Below are 23,666 nucleotides of genomic sequence, written 5' to 3' on the forward strand. Positions count from 1 at the left end.
ACGAGCCAGGCGACCCAAACTGCTGCATATACCCTGACACTGCTTGCACTGAACGCAACGAGCCAGGCGACCCAAACTGCTGCATATACCCTGACTCTGCTTGCACTGAACGCAACGAGCCAGGCGACCCAAACTGCTGCATATACCCTGACTCTGCTTGCACTGAACGCAACGAGCCAGGCGACCCAAACTGCTGCATATACCCTGACTCTGCTTACACTGAACGCAAGAGAAGTGACACAATTTCAGGCATGACATTGATTATATGCAACGCAGGACAAGCTAGTTAAACTAGTGATATCATCAACCATTTGTAGTTAACTAGTGATTATGTTAAGATTGATTGTTTTTTATAAGAGAAGTTTAATGCTAGCTAGCAACTTACCATGGCTCATTGCTGCACTCGCGTAACAGGTGGTCAGTCTCCTCGTGGATTGCAATATAATCGGCCATAATCGGTGTCCAAAAATGCCGATTACCGATTGTTATGAAAACTTGAAATTGGCCCTAATTAATCTGCCATTCCGATTAATCGGTCGACCTCTATTCTAGATTCCACCTTTCTTTCTAAGAGTACAGTGCAAAGAGTGCCATTTGGGACAAAGATCAGGGAAGTAAAATGTGTACACGTAAAGCTTGTGTTCCTGTCAAACCAGCCATCAAACCAGCTACATTCTACAGCCATCTGCCAGATCCATCAACATAGACAGATTGATTTAGAGGGATCAGCTCTGTCGTGGTTTCCCCATCTCCCTGTGGGACAATAACTATGACAATCACATAACCCTTTAGCATTAGAAGGGAAAAGGAGGGGGAGGGAGGGTGGCGAGAGGGGAGACGGTTGGATATACGGGAGCCCACCGTCAGTCATTTAGTGTTCCTTTGTACAGTCGTCCAGTCATGTCTCTCTTCTGTTAGCCTGTGACTTACGGCTGTCCGTGTCACGCTATGACACCACTTCAAATATTTGAATCTTGCAAGAGCACGAGCGGATGCAGAGAGAGCAAATGATGAGTGTAACACGTGTGTCTCTAGTGTGGACACTCTCTTTCGCTTTCTCATTGATATACAGTATTCATTCTCCCCTTGATCTGGTGTCCTAGCACCGTTGTCTATGTAAGGGTTCAGGACTAAAGCACAGGCGTTTGGCTTTTCATGTCAGACAGGCTCCCACTCAATATACTAGTATTTCTCTCTCCCTGTCCTCCTCTTCCTAACTCAATAATGATCAAGCTTGTAGGTCCAAACAACTGTGTTCAATAGAATCGGAATGGGCAACTCTTGGCCTTCTGTCATTGTGGATCACCTCAACATGACTTGGACTCTTTCAAAGGTCACAAAACTGCACAAAAGAGCAACCTAAAAGTGTCACACAAAGAACATGTACCAATCAGAGATTACACTTATACACAGATTCATCACAAACTACACACAATGAAAACATACACCTAGCTACAGGTAGTTAGTGACAGACAATAATGTATAATAGGAAAATGAACTACAGTAGCTCCTCAGTCAGTGTCTGTGTGTTGGTCACCTCAGTAGCTCCTCTGTCAGTGTCTGTGTGTTGGTCACCTCAGTAGCTTCTCTGTCAGTGTCTGTGTGTTGGTCACCTCAGTAGCTCCTCTGTCAGTGTCTGTGTGTTGGTCACCTCAGTAGCTCCTCTGTCAGTGTCTGTGTGTTGGTCACCTCAGTAGCTCCTCTGTCAGTGTCTGTGTGTTGGTCACCTCAGTAGCTTCTCTGTCAGTGGCTGTGTGTTGGTCACCTCAGTAGCTTCTCTGTCAGTGTCTGTGTGTTGGTCACCTCAGTAGCTTCTCTGTCAGTGTCTGTGTGTTGGTCACCTCAGTAGCTTCTCTGTCAGTGTCTGTGTGTTGGTCACCTCAGTAGCTTCTCTGTCAGTGGCTGTGTGTTGGTCACCTCAGTAGCTCCTCTGTCAGTGTCTGTGTGTTGGTCACCTCGGTAGCTCCTCTGTCAGTGTCTGTGTGTTGGTCACCTCGGTAGCTCCTCTGTCAGTGTCTGTGTGTTGGTCACCTCGGTAGCTCCTCTGTCAGTGTCTGTGTGTTGGTCACCTCAGTAGCTCCTCTGTCAGTGTCTGTGTGTTGGTCACCTCAGTAGCTCCTCTGTCAGTGTCTGTGTGTTGGTCACCTCGGTAGCTCCTCTGTCAGTGTCTGTGTGTTGGTCACCTCGGTAGCTCCTCTGTCAGTGTCTGTGTGTTGGTCACCTCAGTAGCTCCTCTGTCAGTGTCTGTGTGTTGGTCACCTCAGTAGCTCCTCTGTCAGTGTCTGTGTGTTGGTCACCTCGGTAGCTCCTCTGTCAGTGTCTGTGTGTTGGTCACCTCGGTAGCTCCTCTGTCAGTGTCTGTGTGTTGGTCACCTCAGTGGTGAACTCATATGAACTTCCTGTGCCTGTCCCAGCTGGGTAGTGTCAGTGGATCGCTAGATAACGAGCTAGCGCTACATCATGCAGGCTCACTAATTAGCCTGGCCAGGAAATCAAAGGCTAACCTTTAAGGCAGTGGGAATACTTCATTAGAGAAGAGACACACACTTCCAAGAAGAGGAGGTAGCCATAGCAACACGCTTCTGGGACAGTGGCTGTCAACAAACAGTGGTGCACATGGCTGGTATATCAAATCAAATCAAATTCTATTTGTCACATGCTCCGAATACAACAGGTGTAGATCTTACAGTGAAATGCTTACTTACAAGCCCTTAACCAACAATGCAGTTTCAAAAAAATTATAATTATAAAATACCCCCCCCCCCAAAAAAAATAAGAATAAGAAATAAAAGTTACAAATAATGAAAAAGTAGCAGTAAAATAACAATAGTGTGACTCTAGGAGAGATGATGATTTGCTTGCCGTGTGGCTGTGACCCGTCTTTAGATCGTAAACAGATATTCTCATGCAGACTGCCTTTTAACAAATGACAATTCAGAACATGACACCGGCCTCTTGGGGTAGCTGACGTCACCTCTCTGCTCCTCGATTTCTCACCCTCGCCTCGGCCTGCTTGAATAATCCAGTAGGACACACGCCAACCGACCAGCAAGTAGTGCCAACCTTACCCAGGGTCGCCAAGGCAACACAGCCTGACCCACCAGCAAGTAGTGCCAACCTTACCCAGGGTCGCCAAGGCAACACAGCCTGACCCACCAGCAAGTAGTGCCAAACTTACCCAGGGTCGCCAAGGCAACACAGCCTGACCCACCAGCAAGTAGTGCCAACCTTACCCAGGGTCGCCAAGGTAACACAGCCTGACCCACCAGCAAGTAGTGCAAACCTTACCCAGGGTCGCCAAGGCAGCACAGCCTGACCCACCAGCCACCCATTGAAGAGATCGCTACTCCGTGTACTTAGGCTGTAGCCCTATTAGGACAAATGTCAACAAATATCACAATGTGGTCATGATACTAGCAATACTAATGATTATTTCCTGTTCCTCATTGAAAATGGACATTCTGAAATAGTGACTAAATGTTTACGTCCTGGACTGAACAGAGCGCTCTGATCACTTCTGAAATTCTAGGCTTTGTTCTTTTTTTAAATGTAGACACACAAATCCAACTACTATTAAGTAAATGATAGTGTAATCAAGAAAGAGAACAAGCTAACAGCGTAATCAAAGATATTTTATAACTAGTTAATCTGTGTCGTTTTCAACGGGAGCAAATGATAGTGGGCAGAAGAAGCAAGGAGGTGGGCAGAGCCAAGCACGAGCTAGCGAGATCCTATTGGCGCGTTCTATTATGTATTTGCATATTTCTGCTAGGGAACGCCTACTCTGTGAAGTGCACGTGTGTGATAACTCAATCCACCCTTGCTCTCCTTGTAAACAACTTTTTAAAACTTTGGCAAAGGGTAAAGTTACAAAACTTAGTGCTCTCTGTTTGTAAGAGATTCTAGTTTTGGGAACAGGAAACTGTATTGAGATCAGGCTTTTCTTAGATGCCAAAATGTGCAGAATGTCAGCCCAGTTCCATCTCACTACATACTCTCCCACTGCCGGCACCTGGGCTTCCTCTCATCACCATATTTGGTCTGGAGTGGAAATTCCAACCGTATGCTTCAGATTTATACATCCGGTGAAACATCTGGCGCCTTGTTCTATCTGTGGCGTAATGTCTCTGTCTCCCAGTGACATGTTCCCACGACAATGGATAGTACTGAAAACACACGACAGGCCTACTGCTGGTGACGACTACAGACAGCTTCGCCTGTGACAGTGTGACTCTACCCTAACTAACACTGGACACTTCAGTTTCATTAAAGATTTAATAGCTCACAGAACTGCTACTAACCACAACCTCGATCAATGTATGCCTATGAAGTCTCAGAGAGATGCAGTGTGTATGAGCAGTAGAGAGGATGATAGATAATGGAAGTGAGAATAATGAAAAAGAGAAAGGTTTGAGCAGGAAGTAGAGAGAGATGGGGGGGACAGAGAGAGAGCAATGGGGGGCTGTCAGAGAGAGAGAGGGGAGAGAGAGAGAGAGAGAGAGAGAGAGAGAGAGAGAGAGAGAGAGAGAGAGAGAGAGAGAGAGAGGTGTGGTGATGGGACTGGACAAATAAACACACACCAAACCAAACAGCCCCTGCCCTGACCATTGAGCAGCCATTAGTACAGACCTCAGCATTGGCCTCGGTCCCACCATGGAGTCATCATAACACTGTTGGCCGCTGGCAGTACGAGACACACACACAGAGACACACACCACACACACACCACCCGCTTTCAATTATTCAGTTAGCCAGGCCTCCCAGGCAGGGCATGCCAACTGGTAACATGAGTCATGTTAGGAATGGGCTCTGTCGTTACACTTGTGCCTATGTTGTGAGTCCTAGTGACAACACATCATACCCCATGCTAGATATTTAGCATTTGGGACTGAGATTGAAATAGCTAGCTAACTGTTTGTGCTTATTATTGCGTTGTATTCAAAGACACTTGCTATTGTATTGAGGTGTACGGTCATTGTTGATTTCATAGTTTATTTCTACCAGAAAGAGTACAGTATAGATACAGTAGGTATCTACATCTCTATATTCTATTCTCGCTCTGGGGTGATTTCTGTGTTTAATGTCTTGGTGTAATTCAAACCCTTTGTGACTAATCATGCAACAGTTTTACACCTGCTTCTTCGCTGGGGGAAACCTTCACTGTATGCTAGATGTGGAGTGCCAGATAGTGGGCTCACAAGGTTATATTGCCTCAGTGTACGTCTGTAAGCATAAAGTGCCTTCGGAAAATACCCCTTGACTTTTTCCACATTTTGTTATGTTACAGCCTTATTCTAAAATGGATAAAAAACAAAAAAAACTATCCTCAGCAATCTACACACAATACCCCATAATAACAAAGCTTAAACAGGTATTTAGAAATGTTTAGAAATGTATAAAAAATAAAAACAGAAATACTTTATTCAGACCCTTTGGTAAGGGACTCGGAATTGAGCTCAGGTGCATCCTGTTTCCATTGATCATCCTTAAGATGTTTCTACAAATTGATGGAGTCCACCTGTGGTAAATTCAATTGATTGGATATGATTTGGAAAGGCACACACCTGCCTATATAAGGTCCCACAGTTGTCAGAGCAAAAACCAAGCCATGAGGTGGAAGGAATTGTCCGTAGAGCTCCTAGACAGGATTGTGTCGAGGCACAGATCTGGAGAAGAGTACCAAAACTTTTCTGCAGCATTTAAATCCCCAAGAACACAGTGGCCTCCATCATTCTTACATGGAAGAAGTTTGGGACCACCAATAGTCTTCCTAGAGCTGGCCGCCCGTCCAAACTGAACAATCGGGGGAGAAGGGCCTTGGTCAGTGAGGTGACCAAGAACCCGATGGTCACTCTGACAGAGCTCTAGAGTTCCTCTGTGGAGATGGGAGAACCTTCCAGAAGAACAACCATCTCTGCAGCACTCCACCAATCAGGCCTTTATGGTAGAGTGGCCAGACGGAAGCCACTCCTCAGTAAAAGGCACATGACAGCCCACTTGGAGTTTGACCAAAGGCACCTAAAGACTCTCAGACCATGAGAAACAAGATTCTCTGGTCTGATGAAACCAAGATTGAACTCTTTGGCCTGAATTCCAAGCGTCAAGTCTGGAGGAAACCTGGCACCATCCCAACCGGTGAAGCATGGTGGTGGCAGCATCATGCTGTGGGAATGTTTTTCAGCGGCAGGGACTGGGAGACTAGTCAGGATCGAGGGAAAGATGAATGGAGCAAACAACAGAGAGATCCTTGATGAAAACCTGCTCCAGAGCGCCTCAGACTGGGGCGAAGGTTCACCTTCCAACAGGACAACGATCCTAAGCATACAGCCAAGACAATACAGGAGTGGCTTCGGGACAAGTCTCTGAATGTCCTTGAGTGGCCCAGCCTGAGCACAGACTTGAACCCGATCAAACATCTCTGGAGACCTGAAAATAACTGTGCAGCAACACTCCCAACCTAACCTGGCAGAGCTTGAGAGGATCTGCAGAGAAGAATGGGAGAAACTCCCCAAATACAGGTGTGCCAAGCTTATAGCGTCATACCTAAGAAGACTCAATGCTGTAATTGCTGCCAAATGGACTTGAACAAAGTACTGAGTAAAGGGTCTGAATACTTATGTAAATGTGAAATTTCTGTTTTTTATTTGTAATAAATTAGCGGGGGAAAAACTACTGTTTTTGCTTCGTCATTATGGGGTATTGTGTGTAGATTGATGAGGGAAAACATCTTTTTTAATCAATTTTAGAATAAGTCTGTAACCTAACAAAATGTAGAAAATGTAGAAAATACTTACCGGAGGCACTGTAACTGTTACAGCTGTGGTTATTGAATAATGTCGTCTTCATTTCCAGGAAAAATGGGGTCTATTTGTATGACTACAGTCATAAAATGTAAAGAAACAAGTGCTGAATGAGAGCGAATGGAAATGCTGCCTTGAACTTGATTCTGTCAATGTATACAGTATATATACACACACACACACAAATATACCATAGAGTAGAGGGCAAAATATATCAAGTACCATGCCAGCAATTCGATTTTTTGCCATTTACTCTACAGACCTTGAACATAAAGTAGTTCAACTTTACTAGTTGAACCTTACTAGTAGTTTGTAGTAAAGTTGTTTCACGTAAGGCAATGACGTGTATGCTTGTTGGATCAGTACACTCTGATTCCTTTTAGTCGCTCTCCACCAGGGTCATATTCATTACTGGACACTGTAGCAAAACGCTTTGCAACAGAAAATGAAAACAACCGTTTGTTATTGGTCAAGTTCAGGTCGTCCTTCCCCGTTTTGGCCCTTTTGCTTCCGTTTCGTGCCTAGTGAATACAACCCAGATAACATCACTGTGGTACTGTAGCCTACAGTCAGAGGAATGATTCTTATACGTGTCTATTACCTTACCAGTCCCAGACACAGACAGGGAAATAAGCTTAAAAATCCATTGTCTCACTGTAATTACTTTGTGTCGACAGTTCTAGTTTCGTTTACATGCATAACAATAATGTACCACTAGATACGTCGCTGTACTGACAGACACAGTACCCAAGGCTTCCTTTGTCCATCACAAACGTTAATGATGTCTCCTCCACACATATTTTTGATTATCCAATGGGAAACATGCCACTTGAAAAGACACGAAACCATAATAAAATAAATGACATCATTTGGTTCTCTCTCTTCCATTATAACAAGGGCAGACTAATGTGGGGGAAATTGCTTTTTAGCAGAGTGGGAGACAGACCAAAAGAGTGAAAATGTTCAGAAATGCTCTGCAAAATAAATACTGTACAATGCCTGCTGCATTGGAGAAGAAGTAAGCAAGTTCAAGTTCAGGCCTCTCTGGGGTTATAGGACTCTCAACTAACAACCAACTAGATACAGGAAGTTGGGACCATTATTAAACTTTCTTCCAATGCCAGTGAGGATTTCTCTTGAAAATAGTCTGACCACCAATTACAGAGCAGCAGGTTTATGTCAACCGTCATCTTTTATTGTCCTCTGTGACCTATATGTGTGTGTGTTTGTGAGTATAAAGAGTTGCAGGAGAGACAGGCTGCCAGACCCACCCTGTACTGGCCAAACCACACAGATTCACCACAGTACTCCAAACCAACAACTATTTTTAGTATCAGAGGGATTTAGGGATATGAATCATAGTATTTTGGTTCTCTTTCACTTCCTGGCGTAACACTAAACACCACACACTGTACACTGTATGAGCTTATATTCCAATGCCCATTCATTGTGTTGTGAATTTTCAACAAAGGAAAAGGTTTAATCTTAGAGCAAATAGAATAATATACCTATTGAGCTTTTTAAGGTCATACAAATGTATTTTGCTGTGGAATGACAAACAATTCCTTCCTGCTTTATAATGCAGTTGATCTGTTAGCCTTCTCTCCATGCACTGACTGCAGAAAGAAGGGACTGAAAGCTCAACGTATTTGCATTACAATATGCTCTCAGTCATCTGATCTGATCTGAAGCCAGATCACAATGATCAAGGTTCTTCAGTTTCAGGCTCCTGGCTATGCTTTTGACCGTGCACCAAGACATGACTGCTTCCTAAATGGCACCCCATTCCCTTTAAAGTGCACCACTTTCGACCAGGGCCCATAGGGAGGGCTTTGGTCATAAGTAGTGGCCTATGTAGGGAGTAGGGTGCCATTTGGAATGCAGCCCTGAGGTGGGGGAGAGGGAGGGCCGCAGCCCCCTTGTCATGTTGGCTTTGACATCTATTACTGCATGACCTGTAGCATCTGTTTTTCATCTTCACAGGTTTGTATATGTTGGGCTTGCAAATCATGTGGATATAAACCTTCTATTAGCAGTGTTAACATGCTAAATGCATAGAGTTATATAATTCATCCTATATGTAAGTATATGGGTAAATGCTTGGTAATGGGATTATGTCCATTCAATTGCAAAGGAATGACAGAGCCATTAGTTCACTCACCCTAAAATTGACTATTAACATTTTACTCTATACATGTTCTATAGTTTTGGCACACATGTTATGCAGAAAGTCTACTTTTGGCACGGACTTTGACTTTACCACACCCTCCTTTAATTTTAGGGAATGCGAGCCAAACTTCAGCTGGCACCGCCCACTTGGCAGAATATTGAGTGATACTGGGTAATAATTTTGAACTTTTTATGAGTACCCGGTGCAGGATGGGGAGACATGAACCTTTTGAAAGAAGTCTATGTTTTTGTTTTTATTTGATTTATTTTTATTTGCAGAAACATTTGTGTAACATCAGAAATAAACTAAGCTGTGTAGGCCTATAGCCTATTGTAAACCCGTTATAACAATTCATTACCACGTTTTAAGGTTGAAATAAATGATTAGGCTACAGCATCCACAAAGCACTCCCTTGTTAAGTTTTGAAACGGTTAAACCAATGGATAAATAGTTGAGAACCATTCTGACAATTAGATATGTAGGCTACAGATGTAGGATGATAATTGTATCCTGTTTGCTACAGCAGGAAAATAATCCTGCAGCAACTGAAAATCTGAATTATTATGTGGATTATAATTTTTGGGGTTGATACATTTTTCTTAAGGGAAAATTAAGTCTCAAATTTCAGGTGGAATTTACAAACTTCAGAAGCCTTTTTAAACCTCAAATATACTACAAATTTAACATTTCCTGTATTGGAGGACATTTCTCCTACAACAGGGAAATCAAATTAAGATCTTGATCTGTAAAGTGGGGAGTTTAAATAAATGTTCTCTAAATCCCATTCTCATTTGTCTTGGGTTGTGTGGGACATCACAAATCCAATTCCCATCCTTGCAGTATAGGTAATGGCATCACCAAATGCGCCAATAGCCTATGGTGCTACGTTATGAAAATACAAGTTATATTTGAATTAGGATACATAATCACAAGTTAGATCTCAGTTCATTATAATACCACTCCAATCAATGTTCAAAGTTAGTGACCAGATATATCAGGTGGATTTATTTAACAACAACCATTGAACCATAGAAGCATGCTTTGCTTCTAAAATTGCCTAACATATGGCTATAGGCACATTCCACGTCTAAAATAGTAATAGCGTGAGGGAAAGGTGGACCGAATGGAACAGTACTGTTGTAGCCTTTCTAGTTCGCACCTCGTAAACACTCACAAAGAGGTCTGCTGTTGAAGCTAAATTCAACTCCATCCCTAAGCATGGAGGGCTCATATCGGTTCGTATTCAAACCCTAGGCATAAATTGGCACGCATTATGATCCTATTTGTCTTGGTAACTAGGAATTATTATGCATAAAACACAAGATGTTTCTATTTTTTAAAATTGAAATAACAATGAATGGTCACCACCAGTGGAAAAAAGCTAGCAGTACCCCGTTCCCATTCTTACCTCTACGCTGAACGGTTGTTCCTCTCCATTCACGGCACATAAAATCCACAGCAAGAATTGCAAGCACAACGTCCCTAGATAAAAGCTATTCAAACGTCTTCTAGTGTGAAATGCTAACAAAATCATAATGAAGCCCCTTAATTGTTTCTGCTTGTTTTATTAATAGTCACTAAAAACAAACGGACAAGGAGTAAATCCCTGGCGTCTCAGGCGGAGGCTAGGAGGAACATTGGTGGTGACGGTATCTCTCTCGCATGCCCGGGGAAGGAATGATCGTCGCCTCGGTTCGTCGAGGGTTGAAGAGGAAGTTATCCGGAGAAGACAATAATTCGCAATTGTTTTTCAGATGTTCCGTTTTATTTGTCCACTGCTCAGTTCTCCTCAGTGGATCCACATCTAATGCTGTTGTCAGACACATTTAGCTTGGGTCCTACACTGCGCGGCATAGCTGCTAGTTTTCAACCATAACTCGGATGACTGCGCCTGCGCTCTCTCTCCGAACCCCCATCAGAGCCGCATATTATAACACTCCCATTTTGGAGCCTGCGAGGCTCATAGCGTCACGGAATTTTGGATCATATACCAAACTATATCATCGCTATATCGTACCTTATGGACAGTAGTGGAAAAGGGAGGGGATAAAGGAGCCCGAGGTTGTTATTCCTGGGGCCAAACACAAACGTGCTACCTTAACCAAGCTAGTATGACAGAATCTGTGTTGCCCATAACATCGGTGGTTGCTGATGGTTGTTGATGATGATGATAATGACGATGAAGCTTTCGATTATGATTAGCCTATATAATTGCACAGACGACCTATTTCACTCATTATTACATGTTATTAGCCTACATGTTGCCCGTTCCATTGATGCTCTTACAGAAAACTGTTTTTAACATTTTAACACTAGGCTACTGTCAAGCAGCAACACTTTCATTTCAGATGTTCTCTGTACACTTTTTTAATAGCTAATGTTGAAATGTTTCTTGTTGAATGACTTCCGTATAGGCCGTGACAGCCCAGCATATACATCTTATATGTGGTTGTATTTGAAATGACACTTTATTCACTTTATAGTGCACTACTTTTGACCAGGAGCCATATGGTTTGGTCAAAAGTAGTGCACTATGTAGGGAATAGTGGTGCCATTTGGGATGTATTAACAGTGAATGTACAGTAGTAGGCTTTGATAAAAGCAGAGGAAATGCACTGTACGTTGTTGTCTGTCAAGTCCACCAGAGGGCAATGACAAGCTAAATGTGATATTAGATGAAAGGAAACGTGTCAGTTTACTACTTACTGTACAGTACAATAGTTACATTTATGTATATGCAAACACACAATGTCACAGTCCCATGGATTTGTACAATATTTGCATTGAAGAAGAAAATATACACACCAATCTAATTGGAGTTAAAATTACTAATGCCCCAATCCCTTTCCCATACAACCCAAAACCCCCCCCCCCCCCTCCTCTCTCTTTCTCTCTCTCTGGCTCTCTCATCTCTTCAAATAATAGATAAGGAATCCTCCAAATGTTTGAGAGCTGTACAGTTGAGAGCATCCTGACTGGCTGCATCACCGCTTGGTATGGCAACTACTTGGCATCCGACCGCAAAACGCTACCGGAGGTAGTGTACCGCCCAGTACATTACTGGGGCCAAGCTCCCTGCCATCCAGGACCTCTTTACCAGGCAGTGTCAGAAGAAGGCCCTAAAAATTGGCAAAGACTCCAGCCACCCAAGTCTATCTGTTCTCTCTGCTACTGCACGGCAAGCGGTACCGGAGCGCCAAGTCTGGGACCAGAAAGCTCCTGAACAGCTTCTACCCCCAAGCCATAAGATTGCTGAACAGTTAATCAAATGGCTACCCGGACTATTTTCTATTGAGACATTTCTTTTGTTTAACTGACTATTGCACTGGCTCTATGCACACTCACGAGACTCTACCCACACACTCACACATATTACACTGACACTCGATCACACACACTCACACACTACATACACTCACACACACAAAATACACACACACACACACATGCATATATACAACAGTGGTAGGCCTGATCACCGACAGCGACGAGACAGCCTATAGGGAGGAGGTCAGAGACCTGGCCGTGTTGTGCAAGGACAACAACCTCTCCCTCAACGTGATCACGACAAAGGAGATGATTGTGGACTACAGGAAAAGAGGACCGAGCACACCCCCATTCTCATCGACGGGGCTGCAGTGGAGCAGGTTGAGAGCGTTCCTTGGTGTCCACATCACCAACAAAATAACATGGTCCAAGCACACCAAGACAGTCGTGAAGAGGGCACGACAAAGCCTATCCAAGAGACTGAAAAGATTTGGCATGGGTCCTCAGATCCTCAAAAGGCTCTACAGCTGCACCATCGAGAGCATCCTGACTGGTTGCATCACTGCCTGGTATGGCAACTGCTCGGCCTCTGACCGCAAGGCACTACAGATGGAAGTGCAACCGGCCCAGTACGTCACTGGGGCAAAGCTTTCTGCCATTCAGGACCTCTATGCCAGGCGGTGTCAGAGGAAGGCCCTAAAAATTGTCAAAGACTCCAGCCACCCTAGTCATAGACTGTTCTCTCTGCTACTGCACGGCAAGCGGTACTGGAGCGCCAAGTCTAGGTCCAAGAGGCTTCTAAATAGCTTTTACCCCCAAGCCATAAGACTCCTGAACACCTAATCAAATGGCTACCCAGACTATTTGCATTGCCCCCCCCCCCCCCCCCCCCTCTTTTACACCGCTGCTACTCTCTGTTGTTATCATCTATGCATAGTCACTTTAATAACTCTACCTACATGTACATATTACCTCAACTAACCGGTGCCCCCACGCATTGACTCTGTACCGGTAACCCCCTGTATATAGTCTCGCTATTGTTATTTTACTGCTGCTCTTTAATTACTTGTTACTTTTATTTCTTATTCTTTTTTTAAACTGCGTTGTTGGTTAGTGGCTCGTAAGAAAGCATTTCATGGTAAGGTCAACCGATTTTGTTCACATTCTGTTCACATTTTGTGAAGAAATAGTAGTCATTTTGGGTATGTACATTTTTTTATAGTATGTGACATTTCGATACCATCGAATACCCCTTGAGGTCAAGGTTGTATTCGGCGCATATGACTAATACAATTTGATTTTTTTTTTTTTTTTTTTTTGATATTGATGCCACACTCTTTCAAACCTTTCACATATGCTGCTGCTACTCTGTTTATTATCTATCCTGATTGCCATGTCACTTTTACCCTTACCTACATGTACATATTACCTCAATTACCTCAACTACCTCGTACCCCTGCATATTGACTCGGCACCGGTACTCCTTGTAAATAGCCTCGTTATTGTTATTTCATTGTGTTACGATTTCCTTTTTTAATTAGCAAATTTGTCTTACTTTTTAACTCTGCATTGTTGGGAAAGGGCTTGTAAGTAAGCATTTCACGGTAAAGTCTACACTTGATGTACTTGGCGCATGTGACAAATACATTTGATTTGATTTTTCATTTTCATTTGAATCTAGTTTAATGAAGCAGACCAATGATTTTCCACTTAGAGTCAAATGTGATGGGGAAAAAACAACCAGAGAGTAGGTAGAGGGTGGCGAGGGGAGCCTCGACACCATTAGTTCTGTTGATGAGGTTTCAATTTGCCTGGCCTCCCCCCTGGGGGTCTTGTTGTACACAGTGTGTGTGTGTGTGTGTGTGTGTGTGTGTGTGTGTGTGTGTGTGTGTGTGTGTGTGTGTGTGTGTGTGTGTGTGTGTGTGCAGCAGCAATAAATGGGCAGAGAGACTCCATCTACAGCCATCACAAACATCTGCATAACATTGCTGTTTCATCCTTGTTATTGTGTTGAGAGATTAGGCTGCTGATTTCAAATGAGCCAATGGTTGAAATCGCTGTAACTGAATGGTGTATAACTTTAGCAGGATAGCCTGCAATTATTTTTTTATGATCATTATATGCTGTATGTAGATACGTATGGTAGTGTAGACTTATTTTATGGGAGATGTTATTGCTTTCTAAGTAACTGCTGTGTGGTTTTAAAATACGAGGAATCAATTGTTGGGAATTGTAATGGTAATTTATTATCTACAATACCTACAAACTACTTTGTTCTATTCCGATTGGTCAGGTGTTAGTTAATTGTTGGAAGAGAACAGGAAGTCGGTGAGTGTAACGACGTTCGTCTGAGGAAGAAGGAGAGGACCAAGGTGCAGCATGGTACGTGTTCATGACTTTTAATAACACTGAACACTAGAACAAAAAATAACAAAAAACGGAACAAACGAAACAGTCCTGTCTGGTGCAGACACAAAACAGAAAACAACTACCCACAAAACACAGGTGGGAAAAGGCTACCTAAGTATGGTTCTCAATCAGAGACAACGATAGACAGCTGCCTCTGATTGAGAACCACACCCGGCCAAACACATAGAAATAGACAACATAGAACAAAAACATAGAATGCCGACCCCAACTCACGCCCTGACCAACCAAAATAGAGACATAAAAAGGATCTCTAAGGTCAGGGCGTGACAGTGAGTTGATGAATGGCTGTAAGTGTGGTCAGTTGGTTCTTCATAAAATCTACTAACGGGTAATCGGTCTCCACCCAGTGTTTGTCTACATAGAGAATTATCCATACACCATCTAAAGAACCCACAAATACAGTAGACCAAATTCACCAGGTGAGCCATAGGAGCATACAATTGGATAACATTCTTGTTTTGAAGGTTTCAGCTAGTGATCGCTGGAGTAGCACACAACATACACTACCGTTCAAAAGTTTGGGGTCACTTAGAAATGTCCTTGTTTTTGAAAGAAAAGCACATTTTTCATCCATCAAAATAACATAAAATACAGTGTAGACATTGTTAATGTTCTGAATGACTATTGTAGCTGGAGATGGCTGATTTTTAATGCAATATCTACATAGGCGTACAGAGGCCCATTATCAGCAACCATCACTCCTGTGTTCCAATGACACATTGTGTTAGCTAATCCAAGTTTATTGTTATTTTTTTATTTTTTTTATTTTACCCCCTTTTCTCCCCAATTTTCGTGGTATCCAATTGTTAGTAATTACTGTCTTGTCTCATCGCTACAACTCCCGTACGGGCTCGGGAGAGACGAAGGTCGAAAGCCATGCGTCCTCCGAAACACAACCCAACCAAGCCGCACTGCTTCTTAACACAGCGCGCCTCCAACCCGGAAGCCAGCCACACCAATGTGTCGGAGGAAACACCGTGCACCTAGCTGCCTTGGTTAGCTCGCACTGCGCCCGGCCCGCCACAGGAGTCGCTGGTGCGCGATGAGACAAGGATATCCCTACCGGCCAAACCCAAACCCCCTAGGCCAATGGTGCGTCGCCCCACGGACCTCCCGGTCGCGGCCGGCTGCGACAGAGCCTGGGCGCGAACCCAGAGTCTCTGGTGGCACAGCTAGCGCTGTGATGCAGTGCCCTAGACCACTGCGCCACCCGGAAGGGCAGTTTATAATTTTTAAATGCTAATTGATCATTAGAAAACCCTTTTGCAATTATGTTAGCACAGCTGAAAACTGTTGTCCTGATTAAAGAAGCAATACAACTGGCCTTCTTTAGACCAGTTGAGTATCTGGAGCATCAGTACTTGTGGGTTCGATTACAGGCTCAAAATGGCCAGAAACAAATAACTTTCTTCTGAAACTCATCAGTCTATTCTTGTTCTGAGAAATGAAGGCTATTCTATGTGAGAAATTACAAAGAAACTGAAGATCTCATACAACGCTGTGTACTACTCCCTTCACAGAACAGCACAAACTGTCGCTAACCAGAATAGAAAGAGGAGTGGGAGGCCCCGTTGCACAACTGAGTAAGAGGACAAATACATTAGAGTGTCTAGTTTGAGAAACAGATGCCTCACAAGTCTTCAACTGACAGCTTCATTAAATAGTACACGCAAAACACCAGTCTCAACGTCAACAGTGAAGAGGCGGGATGCTGGCCTTCTAGGCAGAGTTGCAAAGAGAAAGCCATATCTCAGACTGGCCAATAAAAATAAAATATTAAGATGGGCAAAAGAACACAGACACTGTACAGAGGAACCCGGAGTCGCCTCTTCACTGTTGACGTTGTGACTGGTGTTTTGCGGATACTATTTAATAATGAAGCTGCCAGTTGAGAACTTGTGAGGCCCACCTGTTTAGCTATGGAAAAAAAATCATATATATTTGTTGCCTGTCTTGCATATCGTTTTGGTATTAATACGTGTCACATATCAGTGTGCAAACAAAGTAAAAAATATATATAAATTGAGTTAATATGTCATGTTTTGTCTTTCATCATGTCTTGTCCCTGTGCTTCCCTCTGCTGGTCTTATTAGGTTCTTTCCCTCTTTCTCTCTCTCTATCGTTCCGTTCCTGCTCCCAGCTGTTTCTCATTCTCCTAACGACCTCATTTACTCTTTCACACCTGTCCCCTATTTTGCCCTCTGATTAGAGTCCCTATTTCTCCCTCTGTTTTCCGCTTCTGTCCTTGTCGGATTCTTGTTTGATGTTTGCTGTTCCTGTGTCCTTGTTCCGCCCTGTCGTGTTCTTTGCCTTCTTCAGATGCTGCGTGTGAGCAGGTGTCTATGTCAGCTACGGCCAGTGCCTTCCTGAAGCGACCTGCAGTCTGTGGTCGCGTCTCCAGTCGTTCCTCTCTATTGACGAGAGGATTTCAGTTCCTGTTTTGGATTGACCATTGATAATATCCAGGAGAATCATTATTTGTTTATTACTGGAATAAAGACTCTGTTACTATTACGTCGCTTTTGGGTCCTCATTCACCAGCATAACAGAAGAATCCGACCAAGATGGACCCAGCGACTATGGATTCTCTCAACACTGCCGTCGAGTTCCAGGGAGCAATGCTCGGCAGACACGAGCAGGAATTGTTTGCTGCTCGTCATGCCGTTGAGACCCTGGCCGCTCAGGTTTCCGATCTCTCTGGACAGTTTCAGAGTCTTCATCTCGTGCCACCAGCTACTTCCTGGTCTTCCGAGTCTCCGGAACCTAGGGTTAATAACCCACCATGTTACTCTGGGCAGCCCACTGAGTGTCGCTCCTTTCTCACCCAGTGTGATATTGTGTTCTCTCTCCAGCCCAACACGTACTCAAGAGAGAGAGCTCGGATCGCTTACGTCATATCACTCCTTACTGGTCGGGCTCGGGAGTGGGGCACAGCTATCTGGGAGGCAAGGGCTGAGTGTTCTAACGATTATCAGAACTTTAAAGAGGAGATGATACGGGTTTTTGATCGTTCAGTTTTTGGGAAGGAGGCTTCCAGGGCCCTGGCTTCCCTATGTCAAGGTGATCGATCCATAACGGATTACTCTATAGAGTTTCGCACTCTTGCTGCCTCCAGTGACTGGAACGAGCCGGCGTTGCTCGCTCGTTTTCTGGAGGGACTTCACGCTGAGGTTAAGGATGAGATTCTCTCCCGGGAGGTTCCTTCCAGCGTGGACTCTTTGATTGCACTCGCCATCCGCATAGAACGACGGGTAGATCTTCGTCACCGAGCTCGTGGAAGAGAGCTCGCGTTAACGGTGTTTCCCCTCTCCGCATCTCAACCATCTCCTCCCACCGGCTCAGAGACTGAGCCCATGCAGCTGGGAGGTATTCGCATCTCGACTAAGGAGAGGGAACGGAAAATCACCAACCGCCTTTGCCTCTATTGCGGTTCTGCGGGACATTTTGTCATGTCATGTCCAGTAAAAGCCAGAGCTCATCAGTAAGCGGAGGGCTACTGGTGAGCGCTACTACTCCTGTCTCTCCATCAAGATCCTGTACTACCTTGTCGGTCCATCTACGCTGGACCGGTTCAGCTGCTTCCTGCAGTGCCCTTGATAGACTCTGGGGCTGAGGGTTGTTTTATGGACGAAGCATGGGCTCGGAAACATGACATTCCTCTCAGACAGTTAGGGAAGCCCACGCCCATGTTCGCCTTAGATGGTAGTCTTCTCCCCAGTATCAGATGTGAGACACTACCTTTAACCCTCACAGTATCTGGTAACCACAGTGAGACCATTTCCTTTTTGATTTTTCGTTCACCTTTTACACCTGTTGTTTTGGGTCATCCCTGGCTAGTATGTCATAATCCTTCTATTGATTGGTCTAGTAATTCTATCCTATCCTGGAACGTTTCTTGTCATGTGAAGTGTTTAATGTCTGCTATCCCTCCTGTGTCTTCTGTCCCCTCTACTCAGGAGGAACCTGGTGATTTGACAGGAGTGCCGGAGGAATATCATGATCTGCGCACGGTCTTCAGTCGGTCCAGAGCCAGCTCCCTTCCTCCTCACCGGTCGTATGATTGTTGTATTGATCTCCTTCCGGGGACCACTCCCCCTCGGGGTAGACTTTACTCTCTGTCGGCTCCCGAACGTAAGGCTCTCGAGGATTATCTGTCTGTTTCTCTCAACGCCGGTACCGTGGTGCCTTCTTCCTCTCCCGCCGGAGCGGGATTTTTCTTTGTTAAGAAGAAGGACGGTACTCTGCGCCCCTGCGTGGATTATCGAGGGCTGAATGACATAACGGTTAAGAATCGTTATCCGCTTCCCCTTATGTCGTCGGCCTTCGAGATTTTGCAGGGAGCCAGGTTCTTTACTAAGTTGGACCTTCGTAACGCTTACCATCTCGTACGCATCAGAGAGGGGGACGAGTGGAAAACGGCGTTTAATACTCCGTTAGGGCATTTTGAATACCGGGTTCTGCCGTTCGGTCTCGCTAATGCTCCAGCTGTCTTTCAGGCATTAGTTAATGATGTACTGAGAGACATGCTGAACATTTTTGTTTTCGTTTACCTTGACGATATCCTGATTTTTTTCACCGTCACTCGAGATTCATGTTCAGCACGTTCGACGTGTACTCCAGCGCCTTTTAGAGAATTGTCTCTACGTGAAGGCTGAGAAGTGCGCCTTTCATGTCTCCTCTGTCACATTTCTCGGTTCTGTTATTTCCGCTGAAGGCATTCAGATGGATCCCGCTAAGGTCCAGGCTGTCAGCGATTGGCCCGTTCCTAAGTCACGTGTCGAGTTGCAGCGCTTTCTCGGTTTCGCTAATTTCTATCGGCGTTTCATTCGTAATTTCGGTCAAGTGGCTGCCCCTCTCACAGCTCTGACTTCTGTCAAGACTTGCTTTAAGTGGTCCGGTTCCGCCCAGGGAGCTTTTGATCTCCTCAAGAAGCGTTTTACATCCGCCCCTATCCTTGTTACTCCTGACGTCACTAAACAATTTATTGTCGAGGTTGACGCTTCAGAGGTGGGCGTGGGAGCCATTCTGTCTCAGCGCTTCCAGTCTGACGATAAGGTCCATCCTTGCGCTTACTTTTCTCATCGCCTGTCGCCATCGGAACGCAACTATGATGTGGGTAACCGCGAACTGCTCGCCATCCGCTTAGCCATAGGCGAATGGCGACAGTGGTTGGAGGGGGCGACCGTTCCTTTTGTCGTTTGGACTGACCATAAGAACCTTGAGTACATCCGTTCTGCCAAACGACTTAATGCACGTCAGGCTCGTTGGGCGTTGTTTTTCGCTCGTTTCGAGTTCGTGATTTCCTATCGTCCGGGAAATAAGAACACCAAGCCTGATGCCTTATCCCGTCTCTTTAGTTCTTCTGTGGCTTCTACCGACCCCGAGGGGATTCTCCCTGAAGGGCGTGTTGTCGGGTTGACTGTCTGGGGAATTGAGAGACAGGTAAAGCAAGCACTCACTCACACTGCGTCGCCGCGCGCTTGTCCTAGTAACCTTCTGTTCGTTCCTGTCTCTACTCGTCTGGCTGTTCTTCAGTGGGCTCACTCTGCCAAGTTAGCTGGCCATCCCGGCGTTCGGGGTACGCTTGCTTCTATTCGCCAGCGGTTTTGGTGGCCTACTCAGGAGCGGGACACGCGCCGTTTCGTGGCTGCTTGTTCGGACTGCGCGCAGACTAAGTCAGGTAACTCTCCTCCTGCCGGTCGTCTCAGACCGCTTCCCATTCCTTCTCGACCATGGTCTCACATCGCCTTAGACTTTATTACCGGTCTGCCTTCGTCTGCGGGGAAGACTGTGATTCTTACGGTTATCGATAGGTTCTCTAAGGCGGCACATTTCATTCCCCTCGCTAAGCTTCCTTCCGCTAAGGAGACGGCACAAATCATCATTGAGAATGTGTTCAGAATTCATGGCCTCCCGTTAGACGCCGTTTCAGACAGAGGTCCGCAATTCACGTCACAGTTTTGGAGGGAGTTCTGTCGTTTGATTGGTGCTTCTGTCAGTCTCTCTTCCGGGTTTCATCCCCAGTCTAACGGTCAAGCAGAAAGGGCCAATCAGTCGATTGGTCGCATATTACGCAGCCTTTCGTTTCGAAACCCTGCGTCTTGGGCAGAACAGCTCCCCTGGGCTGAGTACGCTCACAACTCGCTTCCTTCGTCTGCTACCGGGCTATCTCCGTTTCAGAGTAGTCTTGGGTACCAGCCTCCTCTGTTCTCGTCCCAGCTCGCCGAGTCCAGCGTTCCCTCCGCTCAGGCTTTTGTCCAACGTTGTGAGCGCACCTGGAGGAGGGTCAGGTCTGCACTTTGCCGTTACAGGGCGCAGACTGTGAGAGCCGCCAATAGACGTAGGATTAGGAGTCCTAGGTATTGTCGCGGTCAGAGAGTGTGGCTTTCCACTCGTAACCTTCCCCTTACGACAGCTTCTCGCAAGTTGACTCCGCGGTTCATTGGTCCGTTCCGTGTCTCTCAGGTCGTCAATCCTGTCGCTGTGCGACTGCTTCTTCCGCGACATCTTCGTCGCGTCCACCCTGTCTTCCATGTCTCTTGTGTCAAGCCTTTTCTTCGCGCCCCCGTTCGTCTTCCCCCCCCCCCCCCCGTCCTTGTCGAGGGCGCTCCTATTTACAAGGTACGAAAGATCATGGACATGCGTTCTCGGGGACGTGGTCACCAGTACTTAGTGGATTGGGAGGGTTACGGTCCTGAGGAGAGGAGTTGGGTTCCATCTCGGGACGTGCTGGACCGTTCGTTGATTGATGATTTCCTTCGTTGCCGCCAGGGTTCCTCCTCGAGTGCGCCAGGAGGCGCTCGGTGAGTGGGGGGGTACTGTCATGTTTTGTCTTTCATCATGTCTTGTCCCTGTGCTTCCCTCTGCTGGTCTTATTAGGTTCTTTCCCTCTTTCTCTCTCTCTATCGTTCCGTTCCTGCTCCCAGCTGTTTCTCATTCTCCTAACGACCTCATTTACTCTTTCACACCTGTCCCCTATTTTGCCCTCTGATTAGAGTCCCTATTTCTCCCTCTGTTTTCCGCTTCTGTCCTTGTCGGATTCTTGTTTGATGTTTGCTGTTCCTGTGTCCTTGTTCCGCCCTGTCGTGTTCTTTGCCTTCTTCAGATGCTGCGTGTGAGCAGGTGTCTATGTCAGCTACGGCCAGTGCCTTCCTGAAGCGACCTGCAGTCTGTGGTCGCGTCTCCAGTCGTTCCTCTCTATTGACGAGAGGATTTCAGTTCCTGTTTTGGATTGACCATTGATAATATCCAGGAGAATCATTATTTGTTTATTACTGGAATAAAGACTCTGTTACTATTACGTCGCTTTTGGGTCCTCATTCACCAGCATAACATAATAAAGCCACACACAAACGTGGTCTCTGTTTTGCTCCAAAATTCTGGTGTTTCATTCTAGATCAGTGCTTTCTGTGGTGAAGGGGTAGCCAGCGGAAAATACAGAGTGTAGGGGTTGGTCATCTTCTCTAGTTGTGCTCAGTGTTCTGTCACCGCAAAATATACAGGGAGAGCTTGAAAGTTCAATCACCCTTGGTTGCTGCCATAGATTTACGTTAGATGTGCCCATCCAAGAAGGTTCAAGGTCATTGGCTACAGATAAAATTACATCAAATCACATTACATCTACCGTAGCTTTGATTGGACTGATCATGTCAACATCATACTTTCAAAGTCTTAGCTAGCAAGCTTGACAAGCAGTCATCACCATGAATCACGTCGACAATGTACTGGAAAATCCTTTTCAATCTTTGTCATATGAAGAGAAGTTATAGATAAAACGTATCGGTGCTCATTGGCCATTGGACATAAACATTACACAACAAGTTGGAAATCGCAAATTCAACAGTGAGTGGTTTGGAAGGAATCAGTGGCTAACTGCAAGCGTTGCCAAGGAATCCCTATTTTGCTTCCCCTGCCTGCTATTTGGTGGAAAGGGTGTGTGGTCCAAGTCTGGGTTTAACGAAAAACATTCACCCGCAACACCATGTGCCAGAAAAGGTTGAATACATTGGCCAAGCACAACTTCTGCCGTGTTCAAAACAAATGGAAACTTGGAACTGGGAAATCTTAGATTTTTGTGAGTTCAAGACAATTGGGATCTCTGAAAAAAACTAGCGCCGACTGGGATAATACGTTTTGAACGGTCATCCAACTCGGAATTCCAAGTCGGGAACTCGGGCCACTTTCTAGAGCTCCGACCTGAAGATCCCTGACGTCATGATTCAACCTTGTTTATTTCAGAGTTCCCAGTTGTTTTGAAAGCACCATCAATCAAGAGAATGCCAGACTTTGATGACAAAGTTTCATGACAAAAATTGCCCACAATTGTTCAAGTGAGTCCAAAAATGTCTTGTATGCTGCTGCATAAATTATGCAATATGCCAGGAAGATATGTATACTGTAGCTAAGAAAGTATGTATGTTGTGTAGTAAGCTGTTAGTAGCCCATATGCCTCACCTTAATAGTTTTGTCCCTTTCCCCCTCATAACTTAGCCTACTGTTCTGACTTGGTGGTGAAATGTCATCATCGAATATTGTAAGAGCTTTCATTGTCTGCTTATATGCCCCCTTTATTTATCATTGGTTATGACTTGGTGTACAGGGAGAATACTGTATGAATGGCCCATGTTCTGAATTCTGTTGCTGTAAATGTCAAAAGTGCTGAACAAATTGTTATATTGACTACGTTCCTCTTAGCTCACTCATTAATGTTTTAATCGAAATTACGGATTGCCTCTTATTCGCTCATCGTTCCCTTATTCCATAGTTTGTACATCTCAATTGTCAGTAGAAACCACAAGTCAGCCATATCAGCAATGCTTTTTTTTTAAAGGCAGTAAATGAGTCTGAATGAACTGTTTTGCTAACAGATAAGGCTGATAGCAAGTGTAGCGGTGGTAAGGATTCACTCCATGGTGCTGAAAAGAAAGCTCTGCTGGTAGGCCCTAACAGTTTGTGGGCACCGTTTGTCACCGTTATAGTGCATTTCCTGTATTGTTTAG

General features: G+C 45.1%; 1 protein-coding gene across 1 annotated transcript in view; it reads right to left on the minus strand.

Annotated features, from left to right (window-relative positions):
* The window catches only part of LOC120028086 (matrix metalloproteinase-16-like), a 73,343-nt gene extending 62,839 nt beyond the window's left edge, over positions 1-10,504 (minus strand). The window contains exon 1 of the mRNA XM_038973247.1: positions 10,379-10,504. Coding sequence (XP_038829175.1) covers positions 10,379-10,504 — 126 coding nt within the window. The remainder of the gene's footprint in view (positions 1-10,378) is intronic.
* Between the last annotated feature and the right edge of the window lie 13,162 nt (positions 10,505-23,666).

Source organism: Salvelinus namaycush, chromosome 33, assembly GCF_016432855.1.
Source record: "Salvelinus namaycush isolate Seneca chromosome 33, SaNama_1.0, whole genome shotgun sequence".
NCBI classification, from domain to species: Eukaryota; Metazoa; Chordata; class Actinopteri; order Salmoniformes; family Salmonidae; genus Salvelinus; species Salvelinus namaycush.